Here is a 15794-nt window from a genome sequence, read left to right as displayed (position 1 = left end):
GAATTTTTTCCTGATGTAGTGTTCAAGTTTGCAAAAAATCCGTGAAAATCCACACTCAAGACACCACCAACAAAAACCTATTCCATATATATCAAAAATTCAACAGACAAATGTTTAGTATTACATCTTCTCTTCATTCTGTGAACATTTCATGAAGATTGGATTTAAAATGGTGGAGTTATTCAAAAAAGTATAGAGAAAAGTAGCGTTTTGAGAAAACGGCCGATAAAGAAAAATAAAATATTGACTTTATGAGGAAATGGTGTTGGCAAACATGCCCGGTATGGGAAGTGCTGACGTCTTTGGGGGTTCTGATGCTATGAAATAGTTGTAGGAGAGGGTGATTAAGCTAAAAATACCTACAACTCAAATTCCATAATTTTGAGCCGAATCGGGACTTTGGGGATGTAGACCCCCCCCCCCCCCCCCCCAACAATGTCTTAAAAAGTGAGAGAGAGAGAGAGAGAGAGAGAGAGAGAGGGGGTAAGGATGGATGGAGCAAGCCACGCCACTGCAAGCACACGCAGCGGGTGAAGCGAGTGGGAGCTGCGGTGTGCTGCAGATTTCGGTCTAGCCCTCAGCCTAGCTACACGCACGCGTAACGGTAATGTGCCATGCGCAGGCCTGCCACATGGCCACAGGAGTGGGCTGTGGTGTGGGTACCTGTGGCAAGGGAGACTACCCATGAACAAATGTAACTGGATTAGTCCACAAATGCTCACTTTCCTTGCAATTCTGATGTAACAGGGATCTGATATAACAGAACTTTTTCTCTGGTCCCACCATCCCTGTTATTTCAGTTTTCCACTGTATGTTATTAGATGATAGATGACACAGGCGTGCATTTGAACGAATTTGCCCTTTTTTGTATAGTGTGTATGGTACAGTTCAGTGTATTTTCTTGGAATTGTTCAGGTTTTCCTTGGTATGGCATCAGAAAAATGAAAATGCCTCTCATTTGAAACCAAGCAACTTTTGATTAAGAAAGTCGCATACATTGCAATTATACATTATTGCTCATGCCTGTAATTATCTCCATAAAAACCTCATGTTTGTTATCATGAACACTCGTTTGTTTTTTTATTTGAAAACACTTGTGTTTATGTGTTTTAAATTTAAGTTAAATTTTAAAGTGTCCTGGGGGAACTTCAAAAGCACTACACCACTTCAGCCTGTCGGCAAGCTATCTAACGTCACCAGATATCAACCTGATGACCAAAAGGTTAATAGGGGCCCATGAAGCTGTGAGGAATCACAGGACTACATGATTCAAGGTCTGAGAGGTGGCCTGAGGACTGATGAGTATTGAGTTTAAAAACTCTCCATCCACAGGGTCCTTGGCACATAATAGCCAAGTTACTGAAATAGCAAAAGCATTTTCAAGGGGTGAACAGGGTATTTCTGTGGCAATTAAAGTTTCGACTGTTGTGCTCGCTGATGATTTCGTGAAAGTCTAATTAAATATTTATGATGGCCTACGTCATGGGTGATAGTTTCCAAATTAAGGATGGGAAGTAGTGATTGTTTGATTATAAAGACCCTTTTCTCCTGCCTGTAGGCAAACGACCTCTAGATACCACCACGGGCATCGCGAAAAGTACTCACCCATCGTTTGGACCGTGCTTCATATATGCGTCAGTGTTTAACAAATCTTTCATTGAAACTGACAGTTGCCTGTGATGTGATTTTTTAATAGAAGTTTTATAAGCAAAGAAGTTATAGTATATATCATTGGCTGGCCGCAATTATGGCTTACTGTCTGTCTGGCCACAACAAAAATGGGGCCTCGTGTCCCCAGAGCCACCAAATGCCAAATGTGGGCACACATGCGCTTGCACACACACACACATAAACAAACACTCGTACACATGACATTTAAGGACTGGGCTTTCCTCTGAACGAAAAAAATCTTGCCTTTGAACTCAACCCATGCCTATTTCCTAACCCCACCATTTTGATCCACCCACTGCAACTAGAAGCAAGGTATTTTTTTGCTTATATTGAAGAAGTGGTAGACTTCTAGTAGCAGAAAGCACCAGGAATTGTTGAAATATTCAGTATTAATTTAATAGGAAATTAATAATAAATTTTAATCTTCAGTATAGAGCAGGGAAATGGGTACTGACATCCAGACATGTGGATTAGAATTTCATTAAAAAAAAGCATTCATTCATCCCTCCATCCATCCATCATTGTATCCCCAGGTGATGAATTTACCAAGTATGTGTGCTAGTCCGAAGGCACTCGCTCTGATGACAAAGTATTTCCATGAGCTGATTGGGACGTCTTTCTGTGATGGCAAGTGAAAAGGGCTCATCTGCAGTCAACTGGGAAGCTCTAGGTATCCTGACATGTGAACGATGTCACCTGAAAACAAGTGACAAGACGCTCCTACAGTTCCACAACTGCAGGATCAGCAAACGAAAAGTTTCATCTTCCAGTCATGTCAGCAGAACAGCTCCTTGTACAGAAGCTGTTGTCGCAAATACTGCTTCGTCCTCGAACACAGTGCCATTGGCAGTTAGTAGAGAAAAGCCAGGGTCTAGTGCAGGAGTTACATCTGTAACTCTCCCACGAGTCACAGCTGTCGTTCAATACAACCGAGCTAAAGGTACGTTTGCATGTTCACTGTGTCGAGAAGGATATAACGAGCAGGAGTTCATAGAGCATTTACAGAGTCATATGTGGTTAAAACCATATAAGTGCAATTATTGTGTTGGTGAGTTTGAGACTCGTGATGCGATCTATGCTCACATAAGCACAGAACACGTTGGTGAAGAGCTCCGTGTTTGTTTGAAACTGTCCCCTAGAACTAAGGATGTGATATATGGAGCGAAAGGTAATTCCAAGAACACCTACTTTTTCTCAGCTTTAAAAGGCAACTCATGTAAGTCCAAATCTGATCTTCCACAAGATGGATCCCTAAGACAGTGTTCTGTTTCAATAAACCAGTCAAGATCAGTGGTAGGCCCACCTCAAGGCAGCCAGGAAATAGTAACTAGTGTGAATCAGGGAGTACCATGTATCATAGTTTCAGTGGCTGTTCCTGTTGCTTCTGTTGCAGGTGTGACTCCAGGAGGATCGTTGATTGTGGCATCCCCGAAACCATCTTTGTGTTCAATTACAAGCATGACCACCACATCCTCAGCCACTATACCTCGCCTCTCGACTGCACAACCCTCAAACCCCACATCAATTGCTCAGAGTGGGAGCATTTTCAGACCTCATCAGATGAAACCTAACGCAAACCAGCAAATGGCTGGGGCTCAACTTCGTTTTCCAAGGGTACTGGCACCGGTACCTAGTGCAGGGATGAAAAGTGATACCCACAGGGTTTGTCGATCAGTTTCTTTGAATGATGGTTCACTGTCACAAGCACCCGACTTGAGGAGATCTTTATCTGCAAGAGAAGGTAATGTTTCTACCTCATTGTCCACTTTGTCCAGATCGGCAGATTGTCCTGTTACCAGTAGAAAGGTGTCAATGAAATTGGTCAACAGTGCTACTGAGTCTTCAGTAGCTGCATGTGACAATACTTATGGTTATGATCAAATTATGAAAGAAGGACAGGGTGCTAAAGTGAGTCAGAGCAACAAAGTAGATATGAAAAGCACACTGAGAGCACTTCGGGGAGTTTTCTTGTGTATGACCTGCAAAATCAAGTGGGCCGATCATCAGGTATTACTGTTCATTAAACATGTGTGGGAGCACATACATCCTGGGACTTGCCAGTGCTCCAATGAATTTCCTGAAAAAAATCCATGTGCAAGTTTAAAAGAAGCTTTGCGAGTTATTTTCTCTAATTCTCTCGAAAAAATGCCAGATGAAGTTAAGCAGTACATCTCTAGGGTCACAGCTGATTCAGACAAGGAAGATACCCCTGTTGCTAAAAAGGAAGTTGAGCCTCTTCAGACCGCTGTCACCACAGACATCCCTGAACCGTCAAATGAGAACCTGTGCCCATCAAACCATTCTGTACCAAAAGCAAGTGAGTCTTCATTGCCTGAGAAGCAGGTTGAAAATAACGTATGTTCTGCTTCGCCCATTTACTCTTCTTCAGCCCTTCCGCATGGCAGTAAAAAGACAATCCCATGTCATGTAAACAACTCTCAAGCCCAGTCAAATGAATCATCATTGCAGAAAGCTTCTTTGGGAAATGCTCTGATTGATGACACCAGACCTGCTGATGAATTTCTCCTTGAAAGGAATAAAGAGCCTGCTTGTGTTTCTTCAGAAAACGAAAGGTTAATACCTCAGCTGAGCAGTGAGCAAACGTCTAATTCTCTTACAAATGTGTCATCTAAAGCAGCGAATAGACGTTGTAACAGTGATGCAGAGAAGAGCCAGAGTGTCGAAAGTGAAAGTGAATTGTCTTGTTTTTACAAATGTGGGTTCTCTCAGTGTACCTTTTCAAGCTATAAACCTATGGAGTTATTGTTGCATACTTCACAGGCACATGGGCTTGAATCTGAGTTTCCATGTGTTTATTGCGGATACATTGGAAGTCGAGACAGTGTGCTGTTGAGCCATATGCAAGAACACATTTGTGACGAGGAGAAATCAAAGTTCATGTACTCCTGCTCTTTGGTTTTTGATTCAGGAGATGTGAAGGACTTGAGGCATCAAAGACTGGATGTTCTGTTCAGTATGGTAAACAGTTACATGATGGGTGAATCTAGTATGAACACATCATTCAAGCTATTGTGTAAATACTGCGATCAGACTTTTGACGAAATAGGAGATCTAAAACAACACTATGATGACTCTCTTTTGTTGACGGTTGTGGAGTGCAGACACTGCATGGGTTATTTTTTAGATTCTGCTTCTTGTAAAAGGCATATCTCACGTGAGCACCCAAATTCACGTGTATTTTATCGCTTCAGTAAGAAGCTTCTATGTAAGAAGAATGAAGTAATGGGTGCCGCTTTTGAAAAGTTCAAGAAGGCATACAAGGATAAATTTGTTTCAAGAAGACAGAGCACTGGCACAGACCTCAGTGACAATATTGCAGTCTGTAGGAACATTTGTAGTCCAGATCCTATGAGTAAGGCGCCTCAGGGGGCTTTAAATAGGACTCCTGTTTGTAGTGATGTGTCTGATACCAATTTAGTGCAACAAAAGAACTGTGAAGCATTTAATTACACTGACGGCCAGGCTGAAAAAATACCGAAAGAAAATGGTGTATGTAACAGCACTCCTCCACTAGTTGATTTGGAGTTGCTTGGGGTGATACGTAATGAATGTGTTGAAGATGGAGATGGCGAGGTTTCATCTGTAGCCATTCAGAGCACCAGTGATTTGAATCAGGGTAATAGGATGGGGGAAACGGGGGATACTGGTCACGATAAAGGAACGACAAACTCTGCAGAGGTTTCAACTGTGAGAAGATGTCCAGCACAAGATCTAATATCATCAAATCTGGAACCAAGCAAGAACACATCCTCTGAAGTCTGTGGACAGAAAACAAGCCTGAAACCCTCCTGGGAACTTCATTCCGAATGTGTGGATGTAATGGAAGTACCCAATGGGGAGAATGAGCAGGCTGTCAAAATTCAGTCTTCAAAAAAAGTACAAAATGAAATTGATGTTTCAGCAGAATCTAGTGATGTCCCAATTGAAAAAAGGGACAGTACTGTTTCCAGTGTGTCTCCTCTGAATATTGCACTACAGGGCAATGATGATCAGGGAGAAAAGGATCCCAATTGCCCAAGGAAAAAGCAATCTCCAAATACTGACATCCAAGGAGAAAAAGGTGATGATCAAAAAAGGGGGGGGAAATCCTCTGATGCTTATTGCCAAAAGCAAAAGGAGGATTCCAAAAAGGAAAAACAAAGATCTATAGTTTCTGAATGTGTTGATCATGGAGAAAATGATCAGCTCTTAAAAGGTTTCAAAGGACAAAGAGGAGATCATAACAAAACTGAAAAGCCTTCAGATTCTTGTAGCAGAGAAGAAAAAGATCAGAACCACAGTACTGAAGAACCAAATGTTTCACTTATTGATGGCGTGGTGCATAATAATAGCTGCAGAGCAGAAAAACAAAAGTTTTCAGATACTGTGTGTGAAGTAGATAAGGATCGAGACAATAGAACTGAAAAAACTAAATCATCAAATGCTGGCAGCGAAGGGAAAAAAGACCAGGACTACAGAACTGTGAAACAGTCTTCACATGGGCGTACTGAAGAAAAGGATCATGAGGATGGAAATGAACTGGAATGTTCATCATCTGGTAATGACCAAGGAGGAAAACCATGCAGGTTAGTTGAAAAGCAACAGACTTCAGATAAGGAAAAAAGTATTTCAGTTTCCCCACAAGATTTCTTTTGTGCACCCTCACGTAGTAAGGATAAAAGTGAACATCATGGAAAAGACCTTGAAAAGCTAAGATGTAGTGTTCCTGGTTCAGATATAAAGTCTGTACAGGAAAGTGAAACTGTGACTGAAGAGAAAGAAGGAGAGCTGGAAAATGTAGTACACTGTGATACACAGTTTGTGACAGACTCTGTAACTTCTGACAACAGTAGTTCTCCTTCAGCTAGGGATAGGCTGAACAGTGCTGAAAATGAAAAGTCTGTTGCTAGTGGGAAGGTGATGAATTCATCTCTGTCGCAAAGGACTTCTGCTTCAGATAATTTATTTGAAAGAATAGGCTCAGACATTTTGGCTGCTTTTAGTAACTCTGTACATAGACCGTCAAGTAAGTTACCTGAGAAAACCAAACAGCTTGTTTTGAATACAGAAGTCGTGGAGACATTGGAACAACCAGATGTGCCCGTGCCTCATGATAAGGACAAAAGACAAGGTGAGGTTCAGCTGCTTAGGTTGTACGATACTTGTGGCACTGAAGCACTGGACTGTCTGGACAGTCTTTACGCTACTGACAGAAATGGAAAATATACTTGCAAAAAATGCACAAAACGATTCAAAGGTCTGAAGATCATCCACTGCCATGTTTTATGGTGTGTAGGAGGAATTGCAATAGCTTTGTGCCCACACTGCCTCTACAAAGATGCACATCCAAAACTTATTACAAACCACATAAAAAAGATGCACCCTGGGGAAGATGCCGAGGAAAAGCTTTTCCATCAGGTTGACTGGCCCTACTTGTCCAATACTCTTCAAAGTCAGAAACTGAACATTGATAATTTTCGAAATATTTGCAAACCCTTCACTGCTGTCAATGTTCATGCGGAGAAAGCTCAGGAAGAACATGTTGAGATGCTGTGTTCTGAGTCGCAGGAGAGTGATGAAAAAAGAGGTCAAGCTCAAGTATGTGTGGAAAAAGAATGTGCAGGAGATAAGACTGACCAGGCAACAGAAAAGCTGTGTCTTGAAGTGATAGCAGAAAAGAGTACCAGTCACAGTTGTCTGAGTGAAAAACGAAAAGCCTCCGATCACCTGCACCCTTTGAGCAGTAGTAGTGCTTCCAAACAGAATAAGGTCTGTGCGAACACAGAGCCAAGCATTCCTGTGGTGTCGGAGTGTCAGGTTGAAGAAACCAGTTTGTCATCACAAGTTTTAAATGAAAACTATGATTCCAATGAAAAGCAAGTTAATTCTATGCATACTTCAGTTGACAATGTGCCACAGAATTCACACCAAGACATTCAAAGTTCAACTGGTTTGATTGAAAGTCATTCTTCAAGTAAAAGTACTGTGTTGTTTATGTGCACTCACTGCACGTACAAATCATATTCTTACACTGTAGCTCAAAGACATGCAAGGCATGACCATGAAGGAACTTTAGCTAAAGTGAAGAAAGTCAGTACTCAAGAACAAAATATTGAGGAGTCCAGAGAGCGATATAAATGTCGGCTGTGTCCTGTTGAATATGAAAAATGGGATGATAATGCCATGCAAAAACACATAGACGAGAAGCATAAATTTTTTGAGTGCAGCTACTGTAAATTTCCATATTTCATCTTGAGCCATTTATATAACCATATGAAATTTGCCCACCAAGATGATGGAAGCAAGGTGGATAAACTCTCTCCATCTTCAGTGTTTGTTGATGTGTGTGACGCAAAGAGTAAGCCAATATTGACCTTGGAAACAGAAGGCTTGTTAGTGCAAAAGGGTCAAAAGAGAAATATGAACCAAAATGAAACAGATGCTGTTGGTATCAAAACTGTGAAACGAAGATGCCTTAAAAAATACGTGGGGCTGAAGAAAGGCAAATTTCCGAGTAAAGAACTGACCTTCATGGGCAATAAACTGCCTTCTGAAAGTGAAAATGAAATATGCATTGATTTAACAACTGACAAAGATGATATCGAAGCTTCCAGTAAGAGTGAAAAACAAATGACAGAGGTGCCTGTGTCTGAAATTGTTTGTAATATATGCCATGCACACTTCAAGTGTTTTAAAACATTGAAGACCCATATGGGCTTGTTGCATCGTACACTGCCATTTCAAGGCATTGGTAGACAGTTGAATCCTGTTCTCAGCAAGTCTTCTGCTGATACACCCATGACTAATGAGCTACCTGCTGGGACAGCATCAGATGATAAAGACCAGTCAGAGAGCCCTTCAACTCAAAATGGCAAAAGGTATGTAACATGTGTGCAAGTTTTTCGTAATATCTCCACTCCTGCTCAGAAAGTCTTCATTACTATAATTTTAGAGGTAGCCTTTGCTCTTGTGTTAAATGTATCTTAGTAGCTTTAAGGGAAGGTGCTACTGAAGAAATTCAGATCTCTTTAGATACCCCATATACCCGTATACATTTAGTAATGTCTTGTGTTATCACTGTGTTCGGCATGTTCATAGGAAATGGTCAAATGCTTGAATATAATGAAATCATCATTCATCGTCAGCTTAGATTTATATCATGTAACAGTTACCTCAAAATTTAGGACAGAAAATCCTATGGCTTTTTCATTTTTCAAACAATTTCTTTGTTATTTAGTAAGATCATTGATCATCAACTACCACAATACAAAGCTTGTCAACAAGGAAACTGCATATTTCAATTAGTTTTATTTTAGCAGCTTATTTTGTGTGCTGTATCGGAAAAAAGCAAAAATGTTAAGGGGGGGGGGGGGTGTATAAAAAATGACACAAAAAACTGTGCTTATGTAATGTGGCAAAATGTTGCAATGTAAAGACATCGTGCAAAATTTGAACCCCATAGGTCAAAAATTGTGGAGGCCTTAATATTTTTAGTACTAAAATCTTATGTATTGAGACAGTTTACGTATTCCATAAAAATAGTGTGAAAAAAACAACCTTTACATAATATTCCTCTCGGTTGCCCAGGAATGATGTTTTTGTCCAGTGAACTCCCTATCTATTACCCTCAATTACACTGAAGACAGTTATCACAGCAAACATTGTACACATATGTATATATATATGGCAAATTAGAAAGAGCCCGATTTTTCAAGCACCTTCCCCTTAAGTTCCTTTCTTTCTATAGCCTTATATGGTGAAAAACCTAGCACTTCTTGGCACTCTGAATTAATGAGAATTTGGAAATAGATACAAATGTGCCCCCCGGGGTAGTGCCACTGACTGTAGTGTCTTTGGGCCGTTCCCAAAGGGTGGACATTTCTCGTTCAAGCACAGTAGAATTGTAAATGGGCTGATTCATGTCACGCTCATAACTGTGCCTCAACTGCAACAGGGAACTTCTGCTTTTTCTTTCCTAATCCTTACTATTGTCATTTATCCTCTACTTCTTTTGTATGTTTGTCACTCTCTTGTGAGCTGCTATTGCCGGGGTGCCTTGATAGTCGAAGCAGACTTTTTGCTGTTGAAGCTAGAGAGGTGAGCAGAATAAGTCTGATTCCCTGTAAAGACTTCTCTGTTGACACCCACCCCATGGCGCTCATATGACCTAATGCAGTTGCGAGCGCCGTAAAAGCCTTTACTATAAAAAAAAATATATAGATAAACAAATGTCACCTGCTTTCGCCTCCACTTTCTCAATAACGATCATGTACGTAAAAATCAGTTGTACTGCAGGTTGAAGAACCAGCAGTTGACTACCCCTGAGATCTAGATGGGGGGAACGCAAAGAAGAGAAGTAGAAGAAGCTTGCACACTGTTCCTACTTACTTGCTTACTCTCTCTCTCTCCCTGTACTGTCGGGTACATATGGCGGAGAGCAGTCGATGCCACGCTTGCTTGTCCCTGGCCACATTCTCCAATTTCGGCACATCCAAGCCTTGGGTGATTGCCTCATCCCTTATTGTGCTTCTATAGCTTCCAGTTGATCTTCCTATTTTTTTGTTCCAGTTGGTCTCCAGTACCATGTCTGATAGGGCAATCTTGTCTTCGGCATTCTTAAAACATCATGTCCTAAATGTCTCCATCTTCTCCTTTTTATGGTCGTGTTAATATATCTTCAAGTCCAGCTCTTTCCAACTCATCATTATTTGTAATAAATTAATTCCATTTTATTAGTAAAATATTTCTTAAACATTTTGTTGGGAAGCTTTTTAATTTTCGATGTATTGTTGCACACTGTTCTTGTACTTAGACCTGATATTGATACTATGTTTAGATATCATTGGATCTTACCTTGTAGAGAGCTTTTTGCACTGAAGTACCTTTTTCCACAATATAATAATCATTCATTCTCAGAGTTTTGACAAATGAAAGTGTTAAAACACAACACAGATTTATTTCAACAGAATAGAGTAGAACAATAATGACAATTATAACGATGATAATAATGATAATGATATTATTAAAGCTTCCGTGCTGTATAGATGTTGTATTGTATTGAATGGGTTTCTGTTTGAGGAGTCAGGCCTCTGTGAAGTTAAAAGGCTACATATTTGCTTGAGGTGAACCAATCTGATTTGGGTTGAATAAGATTGTTGTGGACAATGCAATAGAAGCTTATTTCCTAAGTTTTCATTCTGAATGAAATTGTAAGTGTTCAAAATCAAGTGCTGTGTTTTACTGGCTAATTTGTATGGTTTGTTTCAGCTTCAACAAGACTGAAGAGTTTCTTTTGAATAATGAACTGGCAGAGAGTGATGCATGTGCTAACATGCCTGTGTCAAGTTTGACAGACCAGACTGAATCGGATACCGTTACTGTTTCTCAAGGTATGTCGTTTATCATGACACATTTTTGTGTACGTTTGCCAGGCTGTATGACTGAACTATTGCACAGGTTTGTTTTGCTAGCATCTGTTTTCTCAAGTTCTTGTGTACGTGAAAGCTTCAATCAAAACTTGGGAGTTTGTTACTGTTGAGCAGTACAAGAATCTTTGGAAAGAATTAAGAGGGATTCAATGTTACGTGTTGGTGGAAAGCTGTTGCTCAAGTTAAATTTAAATTGTTTACAAAGTGTAAACCAGTTTTACTGTATTTTGTGTAGCATGTCTATTAACTCATATTATAATTTAACTTATACGTTTTTGTACAATTTTATTTTGGCTTTGCAACTATGAACAAAATTTATACGAATTTTGCATTGTATTATTTACCTATTATATTTCATTGTCTTTTGTTTGTGTTGAACTGCCCTTTCCAGTAGTTTTATTAAAGTAAAACTGATGGCATCCCCCTACACTTGCACGACTAGACCAAAGTGGTAAACTTGTTAATGAGACTCTAAAATCTTGGGATAATCCAACATTCTTTGTTGGAAATTGGAAAAATGGAAAACTTTAGTCGAGGTTTTTGACGAAATTATGGGATATAACCAAGCATTTCAGTATGAATGCAGCTTTAGGTGCCTTTTATTTCTTGGATTACGTACTTGTTAAATGGTCCTTATGTTATGTTTGAAAAGGTGCATGCTATTGCACACTTTTTTAAACACGACATTCTAGTTAAAATGTCCTGTACATTTTCTGAAAGAAAAGTGAGTCAGCTGTGGGGTTTTTTGTTGTTGTTTTTTGTGGTTATTTAATTCATGAGAAAAAGGGATGCCATTCTCTTTTTATAACGCTTAAACAGGGACATTCTTTCACCACCGAAAACTCTAAAATTCATAAAGGGATTAAAAGCTTAGAACTTATGGTACTCCCCGGGCCGGTGCAACTGACTGAAGTGTCTTTAGCAATTAGACCATTCCCAAAGGGGGGACATTATCATGTTCTTATGCACAGTAGAATTGTAAATGGGCTAATTCATCAATGTCATGCTCATAACTGTGCCTCAACTGCAACAGGGAACTTCTGCTTTTTCTTTCCTAATCCTTACTATCGTCATTTATCCTCTACTTCTTTTGTATGTTTGTCACTCTCTTGTGAGCTGCTATTGCCAGGGTGCCTTGATAGTCGAAGCAGACTTTGTGCTGTTGAAGCTAGAGAGGTGAGCAGAGTAAGCCTGATTCCTTGTTAGGACTTTTCTGTTGACATCCACCCTTGGCGCTCATATGACCTTATGCAGTTGCGAGCACCGTAAAACCTCTACTAAAACTTTTTTTAAAGAACTTATGGGTTTTTTCACATTTCTGATTCAGGTTCAGAGAAGTTTCTTGCTCTCTAAAATGTCTCTCTTTGTCATAATCATTAATGCCTTAAATCCCTGGCAGGGTATAGGTCACACGTACAAGCTCCTTCCATGTATTGTATCTCTGTCCTGGGCTGTCGTTCCAAGTGAGCTTCGTCTCTCTCATGTCCCTTTCCACACATTTCTTCCATGTTTCCAGTGGCCGCCCCCTGCCTCTTGCTCCCTATGGGTTCCACTGCAGCGAATGTCTTGTGATGTTTCCGCTGGGCTTTCTGAGGGTGTGTCCCATCCATCGCCACTTTCTTAGTCCTATTTCTACTTCTATCCTTTTGTCCTGTCCTTTCCCACAGCTCTTCATTTCTTATTCTATCCTGCCACTTAATTCTTAGGATTCTCTTTGTACTAGCTTGAATTTTATGTTTTGATCTCTTCTCCAAAGATACTACTCATGTACCAGCACACAGCCCACCTACCCGCTACAGCTGCCATTTGTGTGATGCCATCCTGAGTACAGAATTCTTCTTCAGACTGCACCTGGCCAAACACGGAGGGTTCTCCAAACTGTCTGTTCTCACTTCGACTGATGGATTACTATTGTGCTCTAAATGTGGCTACATTGCAGTCAGTATGAATGATTTGGCTCAGCATACTGCTTCACATATGGATGAACGGAGGTATTTTTGCTCCCTTTGTGGAGCTGATGCCCATCAAAAAGCAGGTGTTACATGCCATATTAAGAAAATGCACAGAGAAGAAGACAATGCAATGGTGAAAGACAGGAAAAAACAAAAAGAGTCTGTAGATCTGAAACCAAAATTAGTTTGTTTTGACCCCATGGTCTGTATTGTTGACCCCTTCAAGCAGACTCCAGAAGACTTGAGAAACCTGCTCTCAAGAAATGGCATAACACTCTTGGATAGTGTTGTAGATGAACACTCAAATATTCTTGACTTTGTAAAAGATGATGAATTGTTTGAGGTCACTATAAAGCCTTTTTAGCATTAGACGTGTATTCCTTGTTTGTTAATGCTGGCAAAAGAAAACATTTTTATGTTGCTATTCAGTGCTCCATAAAACATGTGCTAGCATTATAATTGACCCACATTTGTGTGTTTTATCATGCTTTTTAAAGCTCCTTTTTCTGTCATATCGGGGTGTTTACAAGTGTCATATTGTTGCCGGGCTTATATGCAGCCATACTTCACCAAAGTCTTGTCAATTTGCCTTTTTTTATTTTGAGCTGCCTTATTAAAATCCAATTTATTGTATTCTGCAATAATACTAATACTACCAGTACTGATTGTATTATACACACATAGTATTACAAATAAACTTGCATAATAATTGTCTTTTGTACTTGACCTTGAAATACATGATTTGTGTGGAGGACAGGGAGTGATTGTTCATCTATGTTTTGTTGAGAACAAGCACTAGTGCAGTACTGGTTAAATCTTTTAGTGACGAAAGTAAGAATGATAAGTTTCGGTGGGATTTTTTGGGGGTAATTTTTTCTTCATGTGACTCCGGACATCCTCACAAATGCAAACATCTGTGAAAGCACCTTCAAGTTGCCAGTAGAGAGTTATTAGCTCTGACCATACAGCTTCTCTGTGTCAGGCTTGTATTGGACCTCCGCAAGATGTTCTATAGTCATGTTATGGACTTTCCTCAAACATGTGTTCTGTAGTAGTCATTAACTTCCACCAACAGATGTTCTGTACTCCTTAACTTCCGCCAACAAATGTTATGTACTCATGGACTTCCACCAACAGATGTTGCTGTACTTATGTTGTGTTCGCAAGTCTCTGACTGGCCAGTCCTTAGCTTCGTTTACTTATTAAGCGTCTGCATGCATCCAGCCTGTTGTTATGACCTAGTTTCAGTTGTTGAGCTTTTTTGTATAGCACTGTGTATGTTGTCTGTTACATTCTTGTATCTTTCTTTGCGGCTTCCTGAATTAATAACTTAATAAGTTATACATTCTAATTATATAGTGCATAATTTGCTCAATGTGTTTCACAATAATACAAAAAAATGTTCTCTCTCTCTCTCTCTCTCTCTCTCTCTCTCTCTCTCTCTCTCTCTCTCTTTCCCACTCTCCTTTCCCTCTCTCCCTCTTTCACCCTCACTTCGACTTCTACAGTTTTTAAAAAAGCTAACATTACAATTACATTGCTTTATTTGCCTTTTCCTGAGCCCTAAATTTGTTGCTACATTTTAGTTTGGTAGCCTTGTATAATATATATTTATGTATCTTGCTTTCCCTGGAGGCCTCTCCTCCTCAAGGTGATCCTGTGTTAGAGCCTTCCCTTCACTCTCTACGTATTCTACTAATTTGTTTCCTTGTCTGAACCTTGGCCTTTTAATTTGACAGGTAGGCCTATTGTTTTATCTCTACTGATACATTTCGCCTGCACTCTACTCTACAGTGGCACAGTTTTTCTTTAGAAGCCCTTTTCCCCTTTTCCAGGTCTGTCCTGATAACAAAGCATAATCAATTGTGCTGGGGCTGTAGTGCGCTGAATTGCGCTTCAATTTGAATCTTTTTATCACTCAGTGATTGGCTTTGCTCTTGAACTGAGGGTGCTTGAAATGCTATATCAGGCCAGATTACAATGTTTTTGTGTTTATCATGGTCTTAATTTTGACCAAGTTGTAGAAAATATCTCTATGTTGATTTGTACATTGCACTGTTTGTTACTACTGATTTGGAATTTTTACAGTTATACTCACTTGTAACTTGTTGTCTTCTCCATAATAAATGAACCAATAGAGATACCTGCCGTCGTAAGGGAAAACGACGAATGGTCATAGGCAGGTAGTGAGGCAAATTTTTCAGGAGAGGCAAAAACTTGTTTCACTTTATAATTCTTCTATTTTCCACTCTTTTAAGCTGTAATTTACCAGATATTTGATTGAGATGTTCCTAAAGCAGTTTCTAAAGTTTGAATGGTTTAGGTTAAAAAGTAGCAAAGTTATTCGACATTCGTCGTTCTCCCTTACACTGCGCACCCGCAGGTGAGCCTTGCGATGTAAGTGAAAACGACGAATAGTACGGTTTGTCGTTCTCCCTTACACTCATGAACGTTTATGGGTGTAGGCGATGGTCAGTTGTGATGCATTATTGACAGTAATGACTGTGTACTGGTTACTACAAATAAAAATAAGACGAATACAAACTAGCTATTATGCGTATAAAGTTAGGTTTTTGTTATATCCCAACTGTAACTCGGTAAACGTCCTTCGTTTCCCTTCCTTGGTTAAAATACACAGTCAGTGTACAAATCAGATGTGCACACATTTTCAGCAGCTTGATTTAAAACTGTCTCATTCGGAACCAAAGTTTGGTTTCCATGATATCTCTTTACTGTATTCTCT

General features: G+C 39.8%; 1 protein-coding gene across 2 annotated transcripts; it reads left to right on the top strand.

The window, feature by feature from the left end:
* The first annotated feature begins 672 nt into the window (after positions 1–672).
* Positions 673–14451, top strand: LOC101855529. 2 transcript variants are annotated; one of them, XM_005109879.3, is made up of 4 exons: positions 675–2611; positions 3065–8549; positions 10939–11060; positions 12856–14451. In XM_005109879.3, the coding sequence occupies exons 1-4, from the start codon at positions 2296–2298 to the stop codon at positions 13413–13415; spliced, it is 6483 nt and encodes a 2160-aa protein (XP_005109936.1). In that variant the 5' UTR covers positions 675–2295; the 3' UTR covers positions 13416–14451. The 2 variants fall into 2 exon arrangements, with proteins under 2 accessions (XP_005109935.1, XP_005109936.1); XM_005109878.3 differs by having other exon boundaries at positions 673–8549.
* Positions 14452–15794: the final 1343 nt, after the last annotated feature.

The sequence above is a fragment of the Aplysia californica genome, unplaced genomic scaffold (assembly GCF_000002075.1).
Source record: "Aplysia californica isolate F4 #8 unplaced genomic scaffold, AplCal3.0 scaffold00825, whole genome shotgun sequence".
Classification (NCBI taxonomy): domain Eukaryota; kingdom Metazoa; phylum Mollusca; class Gastropoda; order Aplysiida; family Aplysiidae; genus Aplysia; species Aplysia californica.
The sequence above is the reverse complement of the archived record's forward strand: the minus strand, read 5'-3'. Positions and strand labels throughout refer to the sequence as shown.